The sequence below is a fragment of the Oculina patagonica genome, chromosome 14 (genome assembly GCF_052425735.1).
Source record: "Oculina patagonica isolate OP01 chromosome 14, crgOcupat, whole genome shotgun sequence".
NCBI classification, from domain to species: Eukaryota; Metazoa; Cnidaria; class Anthozoa; order Scleractinia; family Oculinidae; genus Oculina; species Oculina patagonica.
Window position 1 is genome coordinate 8040436 of NC_135771.1, and position 27761 is coordinate 8068196.

At 38.1% G+C, this 27761-nt stretch overlaps 2 protein-coding genes across 2 annotated transcripts in view; one reads left to right on the forward strand and one right to left on the reverse strand.

Moving 5' to 3' along the window:
- LOC144638227 (zinc transporter 7-like) overlaps nt 1–27761 on the forward strand; it is an 86885-nt gene that overhangs the window by 18517 nt on the left and 40607 nt on the right. The gene's annotated exons all lie outside the window — the stretch shown is intronic.
- On the reverse strand, nt 4618–26269 carry LOC144638212 (putative oxidoreductase YjmC). The gene is made up of 12 exons (XM_078497417.1): nt 26020–26269; nt 24596–24708; nt 21081–21156; nt 18674–18735; nt 18503–18556; nt 17841–17939; nt 16617–16682; nt 16238–16307; nt 14874–14992; nt 6731–6826; nt 5985–6095; nt 4618–4771 (listed from the first exon to the last, which is right to left on the reverse strand). The coding sequence occupies exons 1-12, from the start codon at nt 26261–26263 to the stop codon at nt 4724–4726; spliced, it is 1158 nt and encodes a 385-aa protein (XP_078353543.1). The 5' UTR covers nt 26264–26269; the 3' UTR covers nt 4618–4723.

Consider the following 27761-nt stretch of genomic DNA (forward strand, 5'->3'; position numbering starts at 1 on the left):
TAGAGCACGGATCCCGGAGTCCACCTTTTGTCAAATCAGTGTAGATATAAATTTGCATTTTTAATAAAAAAAATTTATCCTTCGACGATAAACGAATCGAAGTTGCGGTGAATATGCAAGAAAGAATCCCTTAAGTCTCTTAGTGTTTTCTCTAGTTTTGATTGCCGCGCATACCCTGGGACAGCGAGTGCTGTTTGGTGACGTTGAGGACTGCCGGAGGAACCGCACGGGGCCGCCCGCGCGGACCCCGGGGGGACGCGAGGGAGGGGGGCGACGGCACGGGAGGAGGCCAGAGGGCGGGGGGGGGACGGGAAACACGAAGAGAGCGCGCGCACCGAAACAGTCGGAGTCGAAAGGCCCGACCCGACCGCGTTTCGATGCGGGAGGCTGAACGTGCGTGATAACCGGTCCGTGTAAACGTAGCCGAGTCCGTTCATCATTCTTGTCCCCAGAGCTTCACCGCGGTCAAACGTTTCAGGCACTTTTCTTTCTATTTCGGGGAGTTTCGTTTATTATGAAGTGTTAGTACGAGCAAGGATAGATAAAATAGCACCTGAGTGTAAACAAAATTCCATTTCTTCAGGTAAACGAGTGTTTTTACTTTTTAAATTTTCCGCATTCGAGCCAAAGTTCTTTGACAAAATGGCGCCGACAAGATCGCATATTGCTATTTACAAACACATAGAACTTTTTTAGTAAGGGTGCGTTTCTTTGGGAAAAATCCAAATCCGTTTTTTTGTTCCAAAAACGTTTTTTGTTTTTTTTTCTCTATTTCCAAAAATGTTTTATTTTTGTTTCATTTTTTAAAAAATCCCCCCTTCTGTGGATAAATAAAATATTTTATAAAACCGGTTTTTGGGTTTAGATAGGTATGTAGTATCATTTTAAACGGGATACAGGTTTTCTAGAACAGCCACTGTGTGCCTACGGAAGTTGTATCCTTTTGAAATTGTCACGAGTTAAATTTGCACTGATCATTTCGCAATCATTCTTCGCTTTCAGATGCTTTCTCGCCACATTGTGCTTAACGCTAAAGAAGATCTACTTAGACGTGTGGTTTTTGTAAAAGATTTTGTATGCTTAAATTATTTTAGCTAGGATACATTCGACGGAAAGTAAATTTGTGCTGATATTTTATGTTCTGTGCGAAATGTGTTTACGGGGTTGTCATGGCAAAAAATCCGTTTTCGGATTCTTCGTTTCTTTGGGAGCAAAGTATCCGTATGATCCGAGATCAATGATCCAATTTTGGATTTTCCCAAAGAAACGCACCCTTAAGCTCCAAAAAACTTAGTAAATCGTCAGAATACCGGTAATGTATTGAACTTTGAACTGTGAAAATTAAAACCTTATCTTTGAAGTGCTTTTCTTGTTTTTTGCATATTTCTGACGTTTGACCGCAGTCGACCCCAGAGCAGCTTGTTCCTCTTAGCCGGTGAAGCCTGGCCGAGAAACAAGTGACTCGGAGGACACGTGATTTGATTGGCTTGATTTTAATAAAGGGAGTTTCAAACCAAGCCAGTCATATCAACCGTTTTCAAATCTTACATAACAAAGGAGTTTTGAAACGGCTTATTTGATTGGCTGTTTCTTTTGTTAAAATCCAGCCAATCAATTCATGCGTCCCCAGAACCACTTGTTACTCGTGCACAGGCTTCGCCGGCTAAGAGCTACAAGCGGCCCTGGGGACGAGAATGGGTAGGGTCCAAAAATTGTTCATACCGCCTTTATATTGGTGGAGTCGCTCAAAAGTTGTTTCCCAATTTGTTAGGCCAGAATTATGACAAGACAAGTATCGTAGGGTAGACTATTTAATTTTCGGAAGAATCTTTGAAAACAAATTTGAACTAACGACAACAAATACCAAACAGGAGGGGGACATTGGGGCTTGTAAGAAACCGAAAAACCGCAAAAAAATTATTGAAAAACCAAAAAATTAAGTTAATTTTCTATCAAAACCAAAAAAAAATTTTCAAATTCCTTTTTTATCTTTTTTTTTCACCCCGGGATTTTAAAAAAAAAAAAAGAAATTTTTTTTGAGTTTTTTTTTTTTTTTTTTTTTTATATTATATTTCTTTTTCTTTTTTTTTTTTAAAATAAAAATTTTTTTTTTTCCCAAAAAAAAAAAAAAAAAAAAAAAAAAAAAAAAAAAAAAAAAAAAAAAAAAAAAAAAAAAAAAAAAAAAAAAAAAAAAAAAACAATTTAAGAAAAAAAAAAAAAAAAAAAAAAAAAAAAAAAAAAAAAAAAAAAAAAAAAAAAAAAAAAAAAAGGGGAGAAAAAAAAAAAAAAAAAAAAAAAAAAAAAAAAAAAAGAAAAAAAAAAAAAAAAACAAACAGGGGTCACATCTCTTTTCCCCAAGAAGGACACCCAAGCGAAGAATTATCATAGTCTTATGCAAACAATTTTTTTAATGATGATGTTACTAGTAATAGTAAAAATCTGACTTTCTAGAAAAATCATTTCATACCTAACTAATCTACTTTAAACTACTTTACTAGAATTGTAACTATTTTATAGTTTATATTACATTTTCAGGAGTCCAGGTAATGGGCCCTGACGTTTTACCATACTATCAAAGCCAATTTGAGCTTACCGAATGCCCATCCCCTCAATCACGTACAAAATACTGCAGATAAAACTTCGATGATATGACCCGAGGTTATTTTAATTCTAAAGACTTTCGGAAGGGGGGGGGGGGGGGGGTCCTTATCAGAAAAACAATTGCGTTGCTTATTTTGAAAGGGAATACATTAGCACGCACAAGTATACGACTACATGTTATAACTCTTTAAAAGTAACTATGTGAATTTTAAAACAAGGTCTACATCCATCGGATAAACATCAAGTCTCTAAAATATTATAATGACCAACAAAAACACCACTAACTACAGTAGGAGTAAGAAAATCGGAGAAATTCTATTGCTCTTTAAGAACTTAAACTAAATATAACCTAAATCATTAAAAATTATTGGAAAGACTTTGGTGCCTAACATGTTTTTTTTTTAGGAGGGGGTGATTATTTTCGGGTGGGCATATTTTCATGGGAGCGGAGAAGGTATAATCGTTACTATCTTGTCAGGTGAGATCTTTGTTTACCTGGTGGTGATGTTTGTTTGTTTGTTTGTTTGTTTGTAAGAAACAATCTTAATTGTGGATAATGATTGTGCAGGGGAAGGCAGCTGCAAGAGCAGAAATCTAATTTTTTTAAGGAAGATCATGCCATTTGACTTCGACTAAGAAATGACTTGTTTGTTGATGGTGGAAATTTAAGCTCACAAGAGTCAGAAATGTATTTATCACCTATAACAAGGGTATTACCGGTATAATTTGTAAGTTTCTTTCTTCATTGTTAGTTCTTTCTTAGTACCTTGTACCGGTATTTTGAATTCGATTCTTACATTGTAGATATATAATACAGTCTTGAAAATTTGATTTTTTTTGCTAGTGATGGCATTATAAAGAATGCGCACACGACTCGAGGACACATCCCTATAAATGGTTGCATTTTACATAATAAATGTTTAAAATTTAGTTATGTTCAGTGGGGAGCGGATTAGAATAAAATTGAACTAATTTACTGGCCAGTGCTTCATTCTGGCCCCCTTTGTTTTTAACCTGAGAGTCAGAGACACAAACTACTACAATACTACAATTTAAACAAGAGGGCTGGAGGAGCCCGACAAGGCCCCTGAATGCTTTATAAAACTATTCACTGAAATAAGTGTTTGCCAACCGCAACCCAACACCCCGGGGGGGGGAGTGGGGGGCCCGCCGAAGGGGTCCCAGGCGGGGGGACGAGGGGGGTCCGGGGGCGGAGACGACTATGGCTGATAAGGGCAGACGTCTGCAGGCGGGAGGGGCAGAAAAGGAACGAAGGGGACAACTGTGAAAGTGGAAAAAAGGGAAGGGGAGAGCGGGGGGAGCCCCCCGATCTTGAGTGCCCCCCCCCCCCCCCCGGGCCCAACACCCGATGGATGGGGTACTCCCCGAAAATTGGGGTGGGTGGGTGTGATGCACTTCCTGACCAGACCCCCACCTCAAACCTTTCCCTGTCATTCTTAAATCCCATTTCTCAAGAGATAATATCCATAAAAAATAGGGTTTTTTTTCAAAAAGTTATTGCTGACCTAGGTGCACAAACCACGGCCTATTATACACTATGGTCAGAACTTATACCCTACATCTACATAGCTTATAGAAAGGAGTCCCCGTCCTCCCCAAACCCAATACTACTTCAAATCAAATCAAATTATGCAGACATCAAATGCCTTAACCACAAGTAGTCACAACTTAAGTCTTCCAAGGGAGTGTCACAGGATACCAATAGAAACATGTACTTGAAAGGGAAATAACACCTATGCTGCCATTAAATACAATTGATATAGTGTGAGTAAAAAAATTATTTTGTTAAGAGGGGTAGTCTAGTAAAATGTTGTTTAAGCATATACTGGACTATTTTGTGGCAAATTAAAGGTATCACAGTTAAATTAATGATCTGAGCCTTTGTTTGGGTGTTCGACATTGATGTATCAAATCCTTTTTGGGAGGAGGTTCCCATGAATTCTTACTGTAAATATAAGCTAGTCTCCTTATATATATTAGAATGTTTCTGTTTGGTTTTTGCTTATAACTAAAATAAGTTCAATGAGATATTCCTAGCATATTTAACCCTGGGGAAGAATAGTTTTCAAACTTGAAAATGGAGAAGAATTCAAGACAAAGGCTATTTTGTTGGCATACGTTGTACACCAAGTCGGTCAGCCAGCTTGTCCTGAAAGATTAAAGGAAAAAAGAAGTGTTATCAGTTAAATAAAGTATGTGCATGGACATTCTTGGTGGTTCCATAATATTTTCGAACTTTTAAAAGGAAAATGTTGCTTAAGTTCCTCAATTTTTGAGAAAATACATTTTTTTTTCTTCCTTTCAAGTGGGCATAAAGTCATCTAAACGTCAAATGTTCCATTTTCATATCGCTGAATTTATTCTTAAGTGCACAAGGACTGTTGAAACATCAATCTAGATCCACATGGGCAACATATTTTCCATGTTATTTTTCATTCTAGGTTAAGTAACGAACTACAACTCAAAACAAAAATATTGGGAAGGTCAACAATTTTGGTCTTTGACTTTCCCTCTCCTATATGAAGTTAAAATTACCTGACCCTTCCCCTGTTCAGTGTTAGCTTCTAGGGTGGAAGGGAGGGGAGATAGTACAGTTTGCAATACAGCTTACAATACAGTAAAAACCCGCATATAAGAACCTAACATTTAAGAACCTGTTAGGCTAAAATTTCATTTTTAAGCACCCTTCACATAAGAACCATTTTAGGCTAAAATTCTAAAACAGGTTCTATATTAATTCAAAAAAAGAAAAAAATAATCTCAAAAAATATAGAATATTATAAATCTTCTCAAAAATATATTTATAACACAGTCTGTACACATAATAGTTACAGCATAGTTACAAAAACTTGTCCTCCTTGAATATAATTATCAGATTAAAACAGAATTTTGGTATTAGTATTTTGCTTACCGAAGCCTCCAAGAATACTCTTATTGGACATTAAAGACCAGATCATTTAAAAATTCTACTTTATTTCTTGAACAAAAGTTAAGATGCCACCCCTAATTAAGAACAATAGCCCCCCTTTTGTAATTTCCCCCCCTTCCCCCCCCCCCCCCCTAGTTAGCCTAATTTTACACTAAATACCATTTAAATAAGAATATTGGGAAGGTCAACAATTTTGGTCTTTGACTTTCCCTCCCCCCCCTCCCCCTGTTTAGGCTAACTTCTAGGGTGGAAGGGAGGAAACCTAGGTTCTTATACGCGGGTTACAATATTATCAGTAACCAAAGCGATCTGCTTACGTCGCTACAAGCATGCACTGCTGGATATGGTGCATGCTTATTATACTGACTTTGATTGCATGGCTCTGCTAGCTGTGTTATATACATGTAATAAAAATATATATAATATAGCTTACCATAGCTTCCACCAAGCTAACATGATAATTAATACCACCATCTTTCTCGACTTTTTGTATGTGTGCCCTCTCAGGGTCGCCAGCAACAAGAACTTCAGTCTCACCCTCCGCCTGAAAAATAATAACAAGTCAGTTTTATATCTATGAAGTACTTCTTTTACCTCAGTTGAGGGCAAATAATCACTTGTTTTACTTCAACACCAGCATTTACAATTTTACAAATACTAGCAAACAATAACTTGTCTTGTTCAACATCATTGAGTGATACAGCTGAGAATGGCCCAAGGGGTGCAGGGATGTCGCTAAGGGCCGGCTGCCAGCCAATTTCACCAGGTCAAAGAGAACTTAAATCCAGCTGAAATTTCACATGAAAACAAAGACTTACTAGGTAGGTAAACTTTTAGAGCTGCCAAGGCCAGAAAAGCCAGCTGGGCTTGTTGATGAGCCGGCTTAGTGTTTTCTTAGCTACATCCCTCAGAGGGAGGGTGCAGAGATGTTGTTTAGAGGATACCAAGAGAATACAGAGGAAGGTTAAACAGACAGATGGAGAATGGACAGATGTACAAACAGACAGACAGACAGACAGACAGACAAGATCCAAAAGGACAAAAGTAGTGAGTGCATGCAGAGAGAGGTTGAAAAGCAATCAATCACATGCACACCAATTTTTTCACAATAATCTGATATTAATGATTTTACCAGAACATCTTCAAAACAAACAGATATATTCAAAGTGAGTTCTTTACCGGTTGTAGATTTCTGCAGTGATCCATCAATGACTGCATACGGTCATCAAATCCTGGAGCAAATACCGCAGGATTCACAGCCACAAAGCATTGACCCTGTATTGAGAAAGAAAGTGACAAGTTCAAAGATGGTCAGGAAGTAAGTACGTAACTGAATTTAGTTTGTTACAGGAATGGAACAAAAAAAGGATTACTGCCAAGAAAGAAAACTGTTCGTAGATTCAACTTCCATCCGGGACTCAGATTTTTCCAAGACCAAGGTTATGCTGTTACTTAACTGAAAACAATTCACTGACCACTGGGATTAAGTCAAAGTGTAATTAAATAATATATTTAAGACGGAATCCACTAGGAAGTCGAGTAATATTTATTAAAGTTGGACAAAAATCAATTTCCAGAATAATTTAAATCCTATTGCGTTATTTCCTACCCTTAATAAAAGGTAAAGATGTAAGTAATTATCCGTGATAACACCTTCAACAATTTCTTATCAGAGTCTGAGAAAATGAATTTCAAAGTTCACAAGGTATAGGCAAAATCTCACGTGTAGCCATTTTGTAAATTCGTCTTAAGCGATTCAGTGGAATTCAGCGGAACTTCAAAATGTGTTTTCGATGTGTGGTGTTGTTAGAAAAGATTTCCTTTGATAAGATATTTGAAGCAGTAACAAAAAAGTTTGCAATAAGGTGGAAATAATTCTGGTACAACAATTTCTTATCAGAGTCTGAGAAAATGATATTTAAAGTTCACAAGCTATGGGCAAAAGCTTACATCTTTTAAGCGATTCAGTGGAATTCAGCGGAACTTCAAAATGTGTTTTCGATGTGTGGTGTTGTTAGAAAAGATTTCTTTCGATAAGATATTTGAAGCAAGTAACACAAAAGCTTGCAATCAGGTGTAAATAGTTTTGGTACATAATTTTGTCCAATAACTACTGGAAGTCCTGGCGGATTTCCTCTTAAGCACAAAATGGCAAACACTCCACTTGTGTTGGTTTTTGTACTCCCTCCACTTTACATCATCTTATCATTTCTGCAGTTAGCACACATTCCAGATAAAGGTCAAGTCAGCATTTGAGCCTATAGCTAATGACCCATCAGGTCAGTGCTTAAATGTGTATCTCAGGTTTTCATAGCATAAAGCAATAAGGAGTATTCTTACCCCCTTCTACCATGGATGGGATGCTAGTCCATTGCAGGGTTATCCATAGTATTTAATTCATGGGTACCCATTTATACACCTTTGTGGCATTGTATGAGTAAATTGTCTTGCCCAAGAACATAGCACAATGGCCGTGGCAAGGGCTCAAATCCAGATCACTCTATCTGGAGTCCAGTGCACTAATCATCAAATCAATCAAATCAAATCAAAACCTTTATTTATACACGATGGGATAAAAAAAGCTACATAGCTTGTGGGGTCCTGTGTAAATAAAACATTAAAACTAGTAGATAAAAACATTAAAACTATAGTAAGGTAAAAAAAAAAACGCTAAACTAATTGCTAAAAATAGATAAATTGCTAAAATTGTTACAATGATAAAAAGATAAAAAGTGCTAAGATCTCTTACAATAAAGATTGTTAAAATTGTTTTTTTTAATTATGTTCGACTTGTTGATCATTGTCACAAAACTCCTGAGGGACATCGCCTCGTGACACTCTCCTGGTATGACCTGTAGCACAATACACATGTACATTTGTGTAACACAGGTCAAATAATATTATTGTACAGTTTTGTCTCAAAATCATCTTTTTTCTGTTCAAATGCATGTAGAATCCACCAAACAATAAAAAATTTTAAAAAATGTAATGGATCAACCACTCCAGTGGGCTAAGTTTTGTCTCTACCCATAGTCCTTTGTGGGTGTAGTAAATTGTATTTGAATTTTATTTTTCAAGGAAGAATGCAAACATGTTAAAATTACTTTTTCCACCTACATTATGTGATAATATTTTAAGAAAGTCAAAAGATTTTTCTTATTTTGTGTGATAAAACGACTAAAAACTGCTTTAGAGTTCAGATCCAAGATGGCCGCCAAATCCAAGATGGCTTAGCAGAGGAAGGTTTTGTTTCTTCACTCAGTGCATTCAGTCAAATGTTTGGCCTATCTAACTTTGTGTTTCCGACTCAGATTTTGTGGAATATCTTGAGTTCCATAACTAATTGGCAGTGTAGAAATCCATAAATGAACTGTACTGTGGCCGAGTTACAGCATAGAGCGACATCCAGAAGCCGAGATATGGCCTATTCTGTAGGTAAGTAGCAGTTAATTTATTTGCTGTCAAAAGCTTAACAAAAGCGTTTCCGATCAAGGAAATCTTTTATTTCTCGGCTGCTATAAGGAATTGTGGATTTAAGAGGGACCTGCTCTTAGGATCACCTGTACATATGCAAGATAAATAAAATCGATTTTCTCAAACTTTGTCAGGATAAAGGCTTTTACTAACTTGTTTCAAAAATGTATCTTTGAGATTGTTTCGATTTTTATTTTTTTCGTCGAGACGACTCTTCGGATTTGGCCGCTCGAAGCGCCAAATTCGGCTCTAAATTACCACATTTTTCGAAGGCGAGCATAAAAAAATATGATCCGTAGCAGCAAAGGCTGGTACATAGTATTAAAATATCATCTTTCAACAGTTATTTAACGCTCTCAGATCCGAATAAAATTTAAATTTGAATTTTTATCAAATTTTCAAAATTATACGCTTCGGCCATGTTGCATCACGCTTAAATTTAGGTTAACTTCGTGAGCCAAAAAGTCAATCTGGTACATGGATAAGGCTGTCAAAACTATTTTTCTGAATAAAGGTATCACTTCATCTTCGATTTTATCCAAAAATTAGATTAGGTAAATAAAACGGAAAAAATCGAGAGCGGCTTGAAAATATGATACTTGAGCTAATTACTTGGCGGTTTGACCTTTCATGTTGCGATTGTTATCGCACGCATTGATCTAAAAAAGTTCGAATTTGGGTCTTATCCCCCGTCAAATAGTATTTTTAGTCCCCCAAATAGCCGAGAGAATTCATTTATTATATTTTACAGTAAAAATAAGCCTCAAATGAACATTCTTAGCACGTTTATTTTGAGTTACAAATTCTGCAAATTACATCTGGCGGTTTGGCGAGGTCCGATAATGCACGCAATGAAAATATCAGTTTATAAATCACCACCGAGATAAATCTTCCTTAAAAATCGAAGAATAGATAGTAAACTAAATTTATAACACTTTTTCCTACCTTTATCGAGCCTATTTTGACGAGAAGTGGTAACGTAAATGCGTCCATTCTACAAGCTACAAATCCATAAACTGTCGGCGAATGTTCTCAAGTTACATATTAACCACAGACACAGGGTACCCAAGCACCCCTTGAAGACTGGGCCGGGAGGTGGGGGATGGGTTTTGTACAATGTGTAAAGAAAAACGACTCAAAAAAAGAAAACGCTAAATTTAAAGGCTATAAAGCAAGTTATAGTGGACATTTTGCTTTAACAATGAAAAAACTCTTTGCTTTCGGTCACTTTTCTTGTCCCCAGTTCTTTACTCTAAAAAGGTCGACACAGGATAATATTTATAATGATAATCATCCTTAGTTTAGTTTTCCTTTTTTCTTTCCACCTGACACGATTGTGTTATCTTTGCCTTCAATAAATTAATTCGCATCTTGGGCAAATAGATACCTAACAAACTGTAGGAAAAATACCGCCGGTATTGGGAATTTTACATGCGCGTTCTCCGTAAATGCATTTTTTCTCTTTAACATGATAGATATCCTAAAATCAAGGAAGCATGTTTGTCCTCTTGTAATTTCAAACACGCATTTCTTTGTCTAGTCTTTTGAAGGCAGTAACTGATTATTCTTACTTTCACTAACATCAGAAGCACAACCTTTTTTAGTACTGGAAATTTTTCATGCTTCGTTCAATAAAAGATTTTTTCGCCTTACACACAGGGGCCTGGGGACAAGTCAGTTTCACATATTAATTCACTTACAACAGTCACAAGCGAGGGCAAGCTCACTTAAAACAGCAATGTACTCTGCGTTTAGTTTGCGTTGAAAGTTGTAAGTTGACAAACTTTTTCAAACTCAGGATTCATTATAAAAAATAAGGTTAAGGTAAAGTCTGTGTCCGAGCCAAGTGGCCCGTAAATAGCCGGAGTTTATCCCGGTTTTTGTTACATTAAGCGACTAGGAGTATTGCTACTCCCCCTGGATGGGATGCAAGTCCATTGCGGGGTTACCCCCAGCAGTAAATTTGCCGTTACCCATTTATACAGCTGGGTGGATAGATGTACCTTGTGGAGAGAGCACAACGCAGCACCCCTGCCAGGGCTCGAACCCGAGCCGTTCGACTCAGAGGCGAGCGCGCTAACCATTAGGCCTCTCAGTTAAAGAAAATACTCTCTAAACATTAATTTATTTTCTCCAACTGACCTGAAATCTCGTTTCTGAGATGATATAAGGCATGCATGTTAATTACTTTATATCTTGCTAAAACAATCAATCAATCATCTACCGGTATAGTCAGGCAAAAAGTGCTGATAAATGGGTTTAAACTCAGGAACTAGATCAGCTATTAAAAATGTTGTCATTCAGCCAGCAATTTGAAAGTTTTCAGAGTTATCAGAGTTCCTCAAACACCTTGTTGTGAATATTACAGCGTAACCATATGTTAGATAACTATTCTAGCCATCGGAATTTAATAACAAATAGAAACCGTTTCTTTTGGGCATTACAAGAATAAAAAAATAAAACACCAAAAATCTTAAATTACTGGTACGCCGTGCAAGCTATACGTACCTTCAATTTGGCTTTGATCGATTAGTCTCGCATGTCCGACTTCAAACGCTCTCCAGACAGTTACTCCTTGCTCGCTATACTGAAAGTTATTCAGGCAACTTACTCCAGCTAGCTTTACTTCGGGAGGAATACACTCTCCTTCATCGCCCACATCAACATGGACAGTCCGTACACCATTTATCCCTCCGTTAGACAACATGGCGTCTATGAAATCTTTGGCGTTCTGCACATCATGGCCTTCGTTGATGTGTCGTCTGATGTGGGCCTTAATTGTGGCCGCCTTTATGTCGCAGGCACCTTTCCCGCCTTGGGGGTCGCTGAAGTCAACTCGGTGAACGCTTACACCCATTTTGGTCTGCATTAAACTGACGAATAAAGGCAAATGTTATCTCGGGATGCTCGGATTTTAGTGTGCGCAGAGTGTGCTCCATGATGCGTACAACTGCAGAGGAATCTTGTAAGGAATTCACAATGATGTGCACGAATGCCTGGGTTTGACATCAGAGCAGCAGAAGAAAAGCAGATGATGGACGACACACGGCAAGCTATACTTGAACAAGTGCAGTTGCGGCATCCAATCGTGTATGACAACCTTGATGTTTATGCCATGTACAGGGAAAAGCGGCTGAAGCAACTCAGTATTGCAATGCTCAATACAGTGTGCATTTATTTTGACATTTCTACAGAGGGATTTAATTCCAAGCGCAAAGCAGAGTACATTGCTGTTTTAAGAGAGCTTGCCCTCGCTTGTGACTGTTGTAAGTGAATTAATATGTGAAACTGACTTGTCCCCAGGCCCCTGTGTGTAAGGCGAAAAAATCTTTTATTGAACGAAGCATGAAAAATTTCCAGTACTAAAAAAGGTTGTGCTTCTGATGTTAGTGAAAGTAAGAATAATCAGTTACTGCCTTCAAAAGACTAGACAAAGAAATGCGTGTTTGAAATTACAAGAGGACAAACATGCTTCCTTGATTTTAGGATATCTATCATGTTAAAGAGAAAAAAATGCATTTACGGAGAACGCGCATGTAAAATTCCCAATACCGGCGGTATTTTTCCTACAGTTTGTTAGGTATCTATTTGCCCAAGATGCGAATTAATTTATTGAAGGCAAAGATAACACAATCGTGTCAGGTGGAAAGAAAAAAGGAAAACTAAACTAAAGATGATTATCATTATAAATATTATCCTGTGTCGCACCTTTTTAGAGTAAAGAACTGGGGACAAGAAAAGTAAACCGAAAGCAAAGAGTTTTTTCATTGTTAAAGCAAAATGTCCACTATAACTTGCTTTATAGCCTTTAAATTTAGCGTTTTCTTTTTTTGAGTCGTTTTTCTTTACACATTGTACAAAACCCATCCCCCACCTCCCGGCCCAGTCTTCAAGGGGTGCTTGGGTACCCTGTGTCTGTGGTTAATATGTAACTTGAGAACATTCGCCGACAGTTTATGGATTTGTAGCTTGTAGAATGGACGCATTTACGTTACCACTTCTCGTCAAAATAGGCTCGATAAAGGTAGGAAAATGTGTTATTAATTTAGTTTACTATCTATTCTTCGATTTTTTAGGAAGATTTATCTCGGTGGTGATTTATAAACTGATATTTTCATTGCGTGCATTGTCGGACCTCGCCAAACCGCCAGATGTAATTTGCAGAATTTGTAACTCAAAATAAACGTGCTAAGAATGTTCATTTGAGGCTTATTTTTACTGTAAAATATAATAAATGATTTCGCTCGGTTATTTGGGAGACTAAAAATACTATTTGACGGGGAATAAGACCTAAAGTCGAACTTTCTAGATCAATCTGTGCGATAACAATCGCAACATGAAAGGTCAAAATGTCAAGTAATTAGCTCAAGTGTCAAGTTTTCCAGCCGCTCTCGATTTTTTCCGTTTTATTTACCCAGGCTAGTTTTTGGATAAAATCAAAGATGAAGTGATACCTTTATTCAGAAAAATAGTTTTGACAGCCTTATCCATGTACCAGATTGACTTTTTGGCTCACGAAGTTGACCTAAATTTAAGCATGATGCAACATGGCCGAAGCATATAATTTTGAAAATTTGATAAAAATTCAGATTTAAATTTTATTCGGATCTGAGAGCGTTAAATAACTGTTGAAAGATGATATTTTAATACTATGTACCAGCTTTTGTTGCTACGAATTATTTTTTTTATGCTCACCTTTGAAAAAAGTGGTAATTTAGAGCCGAATTTGGCGCTTCGAGCGGCCAAATCCGAAGAGTCGTCTCGACGAAAAAAATAAAAATCGAAACAATCTCAAAGATACATTTTTGAAACAAGTTAGTAAAAGAGTTTATCCTGACAAAGTATGAGAAAATCGATTTTATTTATCTTGCATATGTACAGGTGATCCTAAGAGCAGGTCCCTCTTAACTCTTCACAACATGTACATCTTCATATGAACTTTCTTTTAACCCAAGACAATTTATTTGCAGATTCCGATGGAAGTCGCGAATCCAGTTGTTGTGTCAGTAGAAGCTTTGGTATGATGGAAGCGTTACACAAAGACAACATGGCGAATTATTTTAAGTTTTTCATTATTGCGGATTGAAAAATAAAGCGTGAATATTGTTACTTTGGCTGTTTTGTTCTTTTGTCCTGTTGTAAGTGTAGACTGTATAAGATTTGGAAATTGTGTTCGATTTGAGGATGAAAAATAGTTTTTTTACCTTGGTCATGCAAATGAACTGTTACGCGTTACACAGTAATTTTGATGTTTTTGAGTGCTTCTTTTGCTTATGGAAACCTCAGTCTGTTTATTTTCTTAGATCTTTTGATGTAGTTTTAAACATTAAGTATTTCTGCAATACATTGCAAAGTTTTAATGATAATCGTGTGATAAATTCTGAGAAATTGCTTAGAGAAGTTTCATTCAACCACATGTACATGTGTATTGTGCTACAAGTCTAAAAGGTTCCAGAGCACTGCCCCTCTGTAAGATGTTGAAAGTTTCATTGAATTGGTATTAAATGATGGGGGAATTAGTAAATGTTTTTTTCTAAAATTGTACGAGTGTTGAAACTTGGTTACAAGTCGAGCCATGCAAGAGGGGGAGTCATTATGGTAGATCTTATAGATAAGTTTCAGAATCGAAAGTTTGTACGTGTTTCTTAAAGTGTCCCATTTAGCGCGGTCAAGGACTTCAGTAGATGACATGTCTTTAGGTAGGTTAAAAATGATCCTTGCCGCTCTGCAGTGCAACCACTCAAGTGCGTCAAAGTCGTCTCGACGACTCCTGCCTCCCCAGACAGTTATACCGTACGTGACGGACGGGCCACCTCCCCCACACATTTGAGGTAAAAGGCATACTCACTAAATTAGCCTCTCTCTCATCACCGGTCCATCGCCTGATATTGGGACCCACAGCCGCACCTGCCAGAATACCACAAAACACTTCCACCATCATTGCTAAGCCGTAACCTTTGTAACCACCTGAAAACAACCAAAATACAGAACAGTTAACAACTAATGAAACACACCATTTTTTTATCTTAGGCCAACAATTTGTGAATAGAAGGCTAGATAAGATCCAGCATCAAAGGTCTGTAATGCATGCAAAAAGATAGATAATATCTAGCATCGTGGGTCTGCAATGCATGCAGAGTTAGAAAATATCGAGCATTATTAAGATCTGTAATGCCTGCAAGGAGGGAGATATTTATCTAGTATCACTGGTCTGCAATGCCTGCAGATATATAGATTATTTTCTAGCATCAAAGCTCTGAAATGCACACAGAGAAATAGACAATGTATAGTACCATTGGTTTGCATTGCGTGCCATGAGATAGGTAATATCAGACATTTTCAGACCACAACACATACAGAAAGAAACATTTCCTGAATTACTTTTTGACTGATAGCATGCATGACACTTGTTTTAAAAAACTCATTAATAATTCATAAAGAAAAAACAAAAGAAATTAATGTTTAATGAGTGTCTTTATATCTGATAAAGACACGCCTAAACTTTACGTCTAATTTTCTACGCCATATTAACCCCAAATCTAAATATTAGTGCAAGAATGAGTTGATCTACACCAGAATATTTTTAAGCCGTTCAATAAATTCGCAGTTCGTGTTTTATCAAGTCTAAAACACTCGGCTTTGCCTCGTGTTTTAAACTTGATAAAACACTGCTGCTCATTTATTAAACATTACTTAAAAGTTATGGGCAAATTACACCTGCTTTCAGTGTTACATGCATAACTATCTTTCTACGTCCATCTTTTGACATCGTCATTCGACGTACAGTTTAAAATGAGCTAATCAAAACTGATGTATACACTGTCAGGTGTTGGTTTCGTGCAAATGGGCCCACGAGTTCAAAAGGTTATGCTTGCAAGCTGCGATTGGTGGGTTTCAAACTGTCTTGTTTGTTTAGCAGCAAGATGGATGTCGATATAAAGCTGCTATGCATGTAACACTGAAAGAGGGTCTAAAAAAACACCTTTTTCGTCGTGCATTTTTATCATAGTTGTTTTTAAATTATATTTTACTTTTAATAATTGTAATTTTAGCTTTTTAAAATCATTGTAAGTTTACCTTTAATTGTACCTTTAGCTTTTTTATTCCGTTTTTAATCTTGTAATGCGCATTTGAACATTTTATATATGAAATTTGCGCACTATAAATGCTATTATTATTTATTATTATTATTAACTGTATATTTTATCTTACTGGTGATTTCTGTTCCACCCAGAGGTAGCTGGCCTCCTCCTGACAACACCTGTTCAGGATGGACAGTTTCCTTTAAGGAAAAGAAAATAAGGAAAATAAGTAGTGTGACTAGACATTCTACAAAGTCTGTCTGTCTGTCTGTCTGTTCCTCTGTCTGTCTGTCTACCTGTCCATCTGTCTGTCTGTCTATCCGTATATTTTTAGTGTATTTACCTTTGTTTGAATACGGTTTTTGCGTAAAGAAGTTTTTTTTAAACTTATGGAATTACCATATTAAAATAAAAAAGTGAATCTTTCTGTCTGTCTGTCTGTCTGTCTGTCTGTCTGTCTGTCTGTCTTTCTGTCTATTCGTTTGTCTGCCAAATGGCATATTCCTTACCAGTCCTTTTGAATCCACTCCCCATCCATGAGGGATTTCTACTCCCTTCCTTTTTGCCACTTCTATCTAGAAAACAACACGGAAAAGTCACACCCAACTCTCCATGCTTCTATGAATAATTTTATAAATCCAAAGCAAATAGAAAACATAGAAGAAATATTTATGAAATTGAAGTTTGGGGTGTTTTTTTTTTTTGTCTATGTTTTTATGATAAAGGAAAGTAGTGAGTTCCCTGATAGTGAGTTCCCTAGCAGTGAGTTCCCAAGAAGTGAGTTCCCTAGTAGTGAGTTCCCTAGTAGTGAGTTCCATAGAAGTGAGTTCCCTAGTAGTGAGTTCCCTAGTAGTGAGTTCCATAGTAGTGAGTTTCATAGTAGTGAGTTCCCTAGTAGTGAGTTCCCTAGTAGTAAGTTCCCTATTAGTGAGTTCCCTAGAAGTGATTTCCGTAGTAGTGAGTTCCCTATAGTGAGTTCCCTAATAGTGAGTTCCCTAGTAGTGAGTTCCCTAGAAGTGAGTTCCCTAGTAGTGAGTTCCCTAGTAGTGAGTTCCCTGGTAGTGAGTTCCCTAGTAGTGAGTTCCCTAGCAGTGAGTTCCCTGGTAGTGAGTTCCCTGGTAGTGAGTTCCCTGGTAGTGAGTTCCCTAGTAGTGAGTTCCCTGGTAGTGAGTTCCCTAGTAGTGAGTTCCCTGGTAGTGAGTTCCCTAGTAGTGAGTTCCCTGGTAGTGAGTTCCCAAGTAGTGAGTTCCCTAGTAGTGAGTTCCCTGGTAGTGAGTTCCCTAGTAGTGAGTTCCCTGGTAGTGAGTTCCCTAGTAGTGAGTTCCCTGGTAGTGAGTTCCCTAGTAGTGAGTTCCCTGGTAGTGAGTTCCCAAGTAGTGAGTTCCCTAGTAGTGAGTTCCCTAGTAGTGAGTTCCCTAGTAGTGAGTTCCCTGGTAGTGAGTTCCCTGGTAGTGAGTTCCCTAGTAGTGAGTTCCCTAGTAGTGAGTTCCCTAGTAGTGAGTAGTAGTAGTGAGTAAACCGCCACCCTGAATTTTGAACGACTGATAGTTAAGCATTAGCCCTTCTGCAGGGCAAATTAAGTGGCGATAACAAAGGACCAACACTTGAAACCTCAGCTTCTTCAAAATTCGCTACAGCCATTTATTTACCTATATCAACTTCTAGTTAAGTGTTTCTCTTTTAAAACAAATCATTTCTTCTGAAGCAATTTGTTTTATTAGCTTATCTCTCACCTTGCCAAGAGCAACAGCACTTGTGGCCATATCAAGAACAAAACTGTCGCCATCTTTACCAGGGGCAGCCACTGATATGGGGTTGGTTCCCACGGTAACCTGATAGATGCACATGCAGTTAAGTTTAGAGATACTTTTGCTTGAGAACTACTTGGGAATGTTTTACATTTCCAATTTCAACCCATTTCATGCACTAATGTTTTGCATATTCATGTGTTACAAATAAAACTCAAGTGAAGTTACCAAATTCAACAGTGAAATGAAATCGCAGAACTTGCAATTATACTAATTAACTAAAGGTAATGTGTCACAGATTTTAGCCAAATTCAGACATAAGAAAATGGTCACCAGATTGAGTGAAATATAAAGATAACCACTTTAAACAGTAAAGGAACAACACAGAAAATGCAAAAGAAGGTACGGATGGACAAAAATAATTATTGAAGAAAATTAAAACAGATTGTGATAGGGGTTTTAAAAAGACCATAAGGCTGAAACCTTTTCAAAGTTAATCTCCTGTTTGTAACTTTTAATTTAATAACAATGCCTTGGAGACCAAAACTACTGTCGCAGGTAATGATTTACTTTGTTTTAACTTGATGACTTATTGAGTATGAGAAGCTTAATGAGTAAATTCTCAAGTATTGTGCACTATACTATACCTCCCGTGCTCTTGTCGGTACTACAAGGGGTGATGTATTGGTGAAACTCATTCCCTAAGAAGGAAAAAGCAAATAAAACAATCAACTAAATATTATTGAGATTTAGGCAAAAGACATTGTCAGATCAACTACCAATTTGATAGGTACAAAATAAAAACATTATTCACTCACAATAAGCCCCTTTTCCACAGCTTTTATTGTATACCAGCCAGCAATGCCGTAATGGTTTGATCCTGCAAATAAACAAACACAAACAGCTTATTGACTGAGTGGGAAAAAAGAACAGGAGAATACTTAGTGCAAGGTCATAGCCTCATTGGAACTAAGCAATGCAAATCTGCCTTGTGCGTTCAAGCCTAGTGGCAGCCTAGCTTATCCCAGTTCTGTAGCATGAAGCGACTAGGCATATTTCTACTTCTCCCTGGATGGATTGCTAGTCAACAATATATTGCAGGATAACCCCTAGCAAAAGCCAGGGCTCGAACCTGGACTACTCAATCTGGAGTCTTCTACACTAGCCATTGGGCCACCACAACTCCCAAAGGTGTGCACATGAGCCTAGTGGCCCATCAGGCCAGAGCTTATCTGGGTTTCTGTAGCACGAAGTGACCAGGAGTACTCCCCCCCCCCCCCCGCCCCCCCGCTGAGACGCTAGTCCATCACAGGGTTACCCCTAGCATTAAATTCGCCAGTACCAATTTATACATCTGGGTGAAGAGAGGCACTGTGAGAGTAAAGTGTCTTGCCCAAGAACACAACACAGTGACCCCAGCCAGCGCTCAAACCCGGGCCGCTTGATCCGGAGTCCAGCGCGTTGACCACTAGGCTACTGCACCTCCCAAAGGTCCATGCAAAATGACTGAGAGCCACATGTTTTCTCACCAAGCCCAACCCTTGCAGACAATACCAGTTACCGTATTTTCTCAAATAAACGCCCCCCAGCGTTTATTTCAAACTTGGCTTCATGAAGCCGGCGTTTAATCGGGGCCCGGCGTTTATTATCGGACTGCAATTTTCTGCCAATTTTTTAGATTGATTTATTGTTACCGATCTTCGAGACCAAGAGACAGTTTGTCAAGGCGGGACGATTTTTCTCTTCGTTCTGCCCCGAAAAAGTGTCCCTGGGTATCCAAAGGTGATTATTTTCCAAAGGTGCACTATTACGGATTGGATAGTTTATGTTGCAATCGAGATTTGTGACAAACAAAATATATTTACTTGTTAGCTTGACCTCAAATAAACGCCGGGACTTTGAACAAACGCCCCCGGCGTTTATTTAATAACTAGCAATTTTGACCCGGCATTTATACGAGGCCGGCGTTTAATCGGGGTCCGGCGTTTAATCGAGAAAATACGGTACATGTAGTGCAATATCTAGAGACAGACTGTATGCAAAGTTGTTAACATTTCTTGGTCAATGTTCTAAATTGCACAATGCTAAATGAATTGTTGGTGTGTGCAAAGGCAGACAGCTTTTTCCAAAGCAGCTGACTTTAAACTATCCCTGTTCCCTTTAAAACTACCATAAAATCCTGGCCGGGTTGTTCGAAAGACGATTAACGCTAACCCAGGATTAAAAGATGATCAATATTTTCATTTCTCTTGTTTTAAGGGTTTTCCATAGCTAATGTTTTGTTAAGTTTGAGATTGGTCCACGTCAAAACTGGGGGACAGAAATATTAACAGAAAACCTCAACGAAATGTTATAAAATTGAAATCAAATTTCATGCTGATCCTGGATTAGCTTAATCGTGCTTTGAACAACTGGGCCCTGGTTGTAAGTCCTGGGCTTATACAGGGCTCGAGACTAACTTTTTTGCTAACTAGCCAGGTGGCTAGTGATAGCTTTCATTTCACTAGCCAAAACTTAAACAATGTGAAAACAATGTCCGATAATGACCTTTAATCTTCATGTTTTTTCCCTTAAAAAATTGGGCTTTGTTCTTCACTATAAAAATTGTACATGTACATGCGTTTTGTCAACTAGAATTTTGTTTAAAGTTTCACATTCTATAATGTTAACAGTTTTTTTGTTAGTTTTATTCTCTGAGAGACAATTTTTATAAATGCGGTTTCTTGCCACTAATGCCTGATTTTTTCACTAGCCATTTTGGCTAGTGAAAGGCCAAAACCTACTAGCCAAAACTGCATTTTTAATAGCCTTTGGCTACAGTCAACTCTCGTTATAGCGGACACACTCGGGGCGTCGTTTAGTGTCCGTTATAGCGAGAGTCCTTAGTAGCGGGAGTCATTTTCACTCAAACTTCTTTTGTCAGGGATCTGGATTTTGTCCGTAATTGCGAGTGTCCGCAATAGCAGGGTGTCCGCAAGGCGAGAGTTAACTGTAGTTGACTACCGTTAGTCTCGAGCCCTGCTTATATAACTTCATTGGGGGTTTTAGGTTGGCTTATAACAAGGGAAGATAATATCTGGTGGGGAGGGGGGGAGGATAGTTTATAACCTTTTTAAAAAAACTCCTATTGTGCAGGATTATTATAAGTGTAGTTATGCAATTGATTTCTTTTATTCAATTGCTTTCTGTCCCATGTTAAAATCACAGACAGCCCAACATCTTTACCTCCACAGACAACCCAACCAATGCCAGCCTCTTGAGCTTTTTTCATGGCTAAGTCATTGCAAAAGTTTCCAACAACCTATCAAAAAAGAAAAAAAAGGTTTATTGTGTTGTTCCAGAAAATATTCCTTCCTAACTCCCCACCACTCTGGAAAGTTCAGTTTGGCTTCAAACTTTTTCTCCATCCCCTTGGAATTTCCAATGACCTTCTGTGGGGTGGGTATAGATTTACTGGAACCACACATAATTTACAAAAAAAATAACGCAATTAATGCAATATGTCAGGCTCTAAGCCTTACTGGAGGTAAGTCTTGCAGCTTGCAATGAACAAACACAAATGGAGAAAGCTCGTTGATGCTCTATGCACCACTAAACGTCTGAAGGACTGACAATCCTTGGTTTTTATGTTACGTCATAAAATTCTGAAATCAAAATTCACTAGGCCTGCTACATGTAAATTTTCATTGTCATTAGGCAAAAGATAAACTAAAAATATATATTTTTGCAAATTTCCAGATCGATAGTGTCATTCATTTTTAAAACAAAGCATTTTGAATATTTGAGTTTTCCGTCGTATGTGACATGACAAAGCTGTTTTGTTTAAAAACAGGCCTTTCCTTTCCATTTTGTGCAGATTGAACATTTCAGATATAATAAGTTGTGTTTATGTGAAAGTGTACTAGCTCTTAAGCCAAGGATAGCCGCTGTTGTAAACAGAATTGAGTTCCAGATGGTTTCTCTGACATCACGGCTGCCATAACTGTGTCCCTCGGAAGGAAAAGGTTATGGCGTCTCCATACTAAGCTTTATAGATTTGCGTGGAAAGGTTCGGAAAATAACTCGCTAACAGTACACCGCACAGACCCGAAACTTTGAGAAATTGTTTGTCCATTTATCATCTATAATATTTGAAATTCATAGCTTCTGTAGTTGAATGGTTTCAAATTTTATTTTTTATTGCGTCATCATCATCATCATCAACTTTATTTATAGAGGGTTAACACATAACAGTAAAAAACTGACAAACCAGTGGCCCTGACAGTGAAAACCAGCAATAGTAATGAACTGGGCACAGCCCGGGGGGGGGGGGTGGGGGGAGGGGCACTCGGGATTTCAAGTGACGGGGCTGATCGAATGGGGGCAAAAATCAAGACCCAAAAAAGTCCCTAGGGCTTCAAACAAAATCCGAAAAAAATCCCTGGACCGAAAAACAACCCCCAACCCCCAATCAGTTGATAATAATATTACTGAGGTTCAATACCAATTATTTGTGCTATAGAGAATTACTTTTCTACTCGTCTCGCGAGAAACAAGACGAGAGGTGGTAACTTACTAGTGAGCAGTACTGTATACAGACATGGCCTGGCGCAAGCTACTGGTGTACATGACCGTAACAGCACGATATTCGTGCTTCGGCGAATTGCACGGTTTGTGTGCATAAAAACAATTTAGGCACGGCTTGGGCACAGTTTAGGCACAGTTCATGCACAACTTACGCACAGTTCAGCAACGATTTAGGCACGATTTAGGCATGGTTCTGGCACGATTTGGGAACACTGTAGGCACAGAGTATGCACATTTTTTGCCAGATTTCAATGCATTGTGAATGTACTACAATAACGAACTTAAAGATTTTCTCAGCGCATTTTAATTGATAAAATGTCGAAGACGATAGCGTTAAGAATGCGTTTCGATTTTTCTTCTTTTTCACTGAATGAAAATTTTTCCTAACACCTTAGAACAGGTTGTGAAAGTGGCAAAAAATAAAGAATGTTTGTACGTGCTATCAGACTCACGATTGCTTCAATTCATGATCTTGCTAGCGAATATTTCATTGCGTGACAAGCAGCTTGTACTGAATATACAAGCCAACAGGATAGGTACTTGGTGATTTCCATTTTCCAGACCATTAAAACTTGATATCAGCTGATGGCTTTTTACCTCGTTAACAGCATTGAACTACCATCACAATTTCTGTTACATAATTGTACATTTAACTGGAAAACTTGTTTTACACAACAACGAAATCGTAGAACTGCATTTGCATGCTAGCTAGACGAGCCCTAGACAAGGTGTCTGTGTTGACAGACTTTGTTGACTTAACTTTAATGCAATTACAGACTGGCCAATCAGAAGCTTTGGTTCTCACGGTTGAAAGTATAATCCTTGAGAAGAAAAGTCCGGCTGGTGTGGTTCATTCTGTTGAAGCAGAGAGGAATATCGCCCTGTTTTCCTTTGGTTCATGATTTATGCAAGCTTTTTAGTTGAGACTTTGAGACTTCTGATTGCAACAACATTTATTTCAATAGAACAAGCATAACTCATCAGTTTTTACAACATTTAAAAAAGATCAAGTATCGCTCGATATTTGCGCTTCAATTTGACTTCAGACGGTTTGACCCTTCACTTAACGTATAACTTTTGGCTGCATAAAACAACCAGTTACAAAGAAAGTAATCTTTCATCCTTTCGTAGTGAGCTTTCTTTTTTCCGTGAAGGATGGGGACATCTACCCGAAATTGCAAGTTGTAGATCTTTAGTAAATAAATAAACTCTAAGGTAAGCAATTGATTTGTATCTTTTGACTTCTTTCTATGTAGTTTTCTAATCTGATCACTTTTCATTTTATTATAGAAATTTACTTTAAAGTTACACAATGTAAATACAAGCCTTACCTTGTCTTGACAACTGAAATTTGATTTCGGGCCAGAACTCTTGTTGAGAAATTTTCTCTTGCACGATTTAGGTTTTGGTACAGTTCAGGCACAGTCTAGGCACGATTCTGATACAGTTTAGGCACAGTTTATGCACGGTTTAAGCACGGTTTGGGCACACTTTAGGCACACTTTAGGCACAGTTTGGGCACAGTTTATGCACAGTTTAGGCACGGTTTTAGCACGGAAAAGAGCGTTTTTGTGGTTAGGAAACGATGGTCTAACATCGAAAATCTAGTATTATTTTGAAAAGGGATTGTATAATCTCGGCAAAGCTATGACTGACAAAAAGTTGATTTTATGTCAATTAGAGATATGGTGTTTTTGAAACACAAAGATAAGTGGATAGAAAGAACAAGCGAGTTTTAGAATGCACGTTTCGGTGAAAATGAATACATCATCTTGTGGGTCGCGAAAGTGATCAGGTGAAAAAAAGGTCCTCAGCTTTTTATAAGGTTAGCTTTTTTTCAAGATTCAGAATGTACATAGGTTAAAGATTCTCTCTATGAAGTTTTATTACTGTATTCCTTATTAAAGTCGAGAAATCCTAAATGTGCCTATGTTAGACCGTAAATGTTACGCGCCATGTCAAAAAAAGCCGTTTTCAACAGTGTTTTTTTAATTATTTTTCGTCAAGATACACTTTAAAAAGAAAATAAGTCTTCCAGAAGAAATTTCTTTGACAGTTTAAAGTTGTGTTCAAATCTTAACAAAATCTCAATTTGGACAGCTTAACTACAGCATTTTAAAGTCAAATTTACAGCACTGATCACCAGTAGCGTGCGCCAGGCCACATGTACTTACTGGTCCTAGAAGATTGTTTCCTTTTACAAGTGCAGTGGCGCTGGTTTCATTAACAACTTCAGGTTTGCCATCTAGAGCTGTGGTACCCACTTCAATATCATGGACATACATCTCTAATGTCAACAAAAAGAAACATGCGAACATAAATAATTAACATATTAATTTAATAGGCCTTATGCGTGATAACGTCATAAGCTCAAATTTCACCACCAAGCCTCGTTTACGGAAATTATTCGCAACCTTGCGTCACCTTCATGCAGTTTTCACGTGGGTATTCTTTTCATCTTTGCTGCTTTGGGAATTCGTTTATGATAATATTTACAAGTTTGCACTTTGAAAGCGAGGCTTGGTGGTGAAACTAGCAAGGTTGACATAAACATGCATAAGGGCTATTGGCAGCTAAATTTGAATGGAGTTATGATGCAAAAGGTTTCCCCTTTCTGTCCCATAAAAAAACAAGAACCCCTTCAACCGCTGGGAGGCCCACACCCTTGGTGCTCATGGGCTGTTTTACAGATACAGCGACCATATTGATTTTGCCCCCAGGGCATCTTATAATGCTTATTGAAATGATTTATTCTTTTATTTTGATAATTCTGCAATTACAAAAATAAAAGAAAAAAATACATATTATAGGCTGCTCTGGGGGGGGGGATCAATATCTGTAATATGGCCTATACCCGGGGGGGGGGGGTACTCAAAAAAGATTTGTACGGGGAGGCTCTGCCCCGAGCTCTAACCCCTTACCCTTTTATATACCATTTTTGACAGAAATTGTACCCCTTTCGTATACCTTTCACTTAAAAAAGGTACCCCTTTCATATACCTGAAAGACATGGCATAGACTTAGATCAAGACGTTTTCTTGTCATTTTCATGTAGCGCTTAATAAATTGAAATATTACAGCCATGAATTAGCTTGAACTGCATCTGTTCAAAATTTTTTAATTAAAGGCCCTTTGAAAAACCTAAATATCAGATTTCTATACCCTTTCATATACCTAATATTGTGAAATCCCTACCCTTTTATATACCTGAAGCCTGAAAAAGGTACCCCTTTCGGGCGGAGTCTCCCCGTATAGGCCATTATAGGGAGTACCCCCCCGGGGGCCTATATGGCCTATGTTATCAGGTCACCATTTTATTAAATTCCTTGGAACCTGCAAAGAACATGTCAGCCTCCAAAATAGAGCGACTTTGTCCATAAAAGTTTGACGTTTCTTTGTTATTCAGGTCCCAGGCGTGGCTTCTTCTTTCTACGAGGCCATTGGTTGCAAAAACCACAAATTATAATGAGAATTAGCTTCACTAATAATAATTCTGCAACCCTAGCTCTTAACCGCTTCTAATCTCATTTCTTATGATCGAAGCCCTTTAGTCTCCATTTGCTTGTGGCTCCATAAATCTCATTAGTGCAGAACTCACCTAATCTATTGAGCCCATGGCTAAAATGTCCTCTGATATCGCCTGCAACAAGAACCTGAGCTAGAGCTTTGCAATGTTGAACAGGAGTTCCTACAGCCGTCATACATCGCTGTACAAAGGCTTCCACGTCATCCACAGCAACGCATTTATGCTGGTCAAAGCAACTTCTACTCGTATGCAAAGAGCGAATTTTTCCAGCAAGACGGCTGCACAAGAATTGAGCCCTGCTCGACAACCCCGCCATCTTGGAAATCGTAAATGCAAGGTGGGGGAGATGGGACGGGGAAGCTTGCTCAACATCACGTGACGTCTGTATATAAACAAAGAGCCCTTTGAACTATCTCGTGTAACCGCGAAAGTTACTTTTATTTACTGCTTTCTCGTTCCAAACAAACCTTGAGATTTGATTATTCGATGACCCATCAGGAACCTAGAAAGCCGTTGCATATTCAGGTCGTATAGCCGTCGTTTATTAAAAACTAGCAATGATATATTGCAATTCCCGAGTTTTGATTGGCTAACAGGCAATGGCATATGAGCTCATATACCATTCACCACAAATATGGTAGCCGATACGTAGACTGTCCACAGCCTCTCGATTTTTCAACGCAAAAAAGCAAGCGAAGTGAGCGCGAAGCGCGAGCGCGCGGGGGGAGGGGAGCGGGAAGCGAGCGAAGCGAGCGAAGGAAAAACATTTTCGCTCCCCGCCCCCCACCCCGTTGCTTTTTCCGTTTTGCGCTGGCGTCCAGTTCTCTCGCCGTTCTCACCGCGCGCTCATCGATCGAAAAAACACGAAAAAATAGAGGGCTGTGGACAGTCTAGCCGATACGTGTCAACAAAAACAGCTGGAGAGCTCAAATATTGCAATTCTTTGGGCGTTATTCCACTCGCACTTGTTGGATATGCGATCGCTATAGCCAACTCATATCCAACGCGCGCTCGTGGAATAATTCTTTAATATCTTGGCCAACGAGTTTCAACTTTCATTCAGCTCAATACAAAAAAATAAAAATAAATAAATTACTTTTATTTACACACGGTAAGGATTAAGAGGAAATCCGCCAGGACTTCGAGTAGTTATTGGACAAAATTATGTACCAAAACTATTTACACCTGATTGCAAGCTTTTGTGTTACTGTTTCAAATATCTTATCGAAAGAAATCTTTTCTAACAACACCAAACATCGAAAACAAACTTCGAAGTTCCACTGAATTCCCATGAATCGTTTAAAAGATGTGAGCTTTTGCCCATAGCTTGTGAACTTTGAATATCATTTTCTCAGACTCTGATAAGAAATTGTTGTACCAGAATTATTTCCACCTTATTGCAAGCTTTTGTGTTACTGCTTCAAATATCTTATCAAAAGAAATCTTTTCTAACAACACCAAACATCGAAAACAAACTTCGAAGTTCCACTGAATTCCACTGAATCGCTTAAGACGAATTTCCAAAATGGCTACACGTGAGATTTTGCCTATACCTTGTGAACTTTGAAATTCATTTTCTCAGACTCTGATAAGAAATTGTTGTTGGTGTTATCACGGATAATTACTTACATCTTTACCTTTTATTAAGGGTAGGAAATAACGGAATAGGATTTATATTGTTCTGGTACTTGATTTTTGTCCAACTTTATTAAATATTACTCGACTTCCTAGTGGATTCCGTCTTAAAGCTATAAGCTTGTGGGGCCGTGTATTCCCGATCGAATTGGAATTTGGAAGTGTTGGTTTTTGTGGAG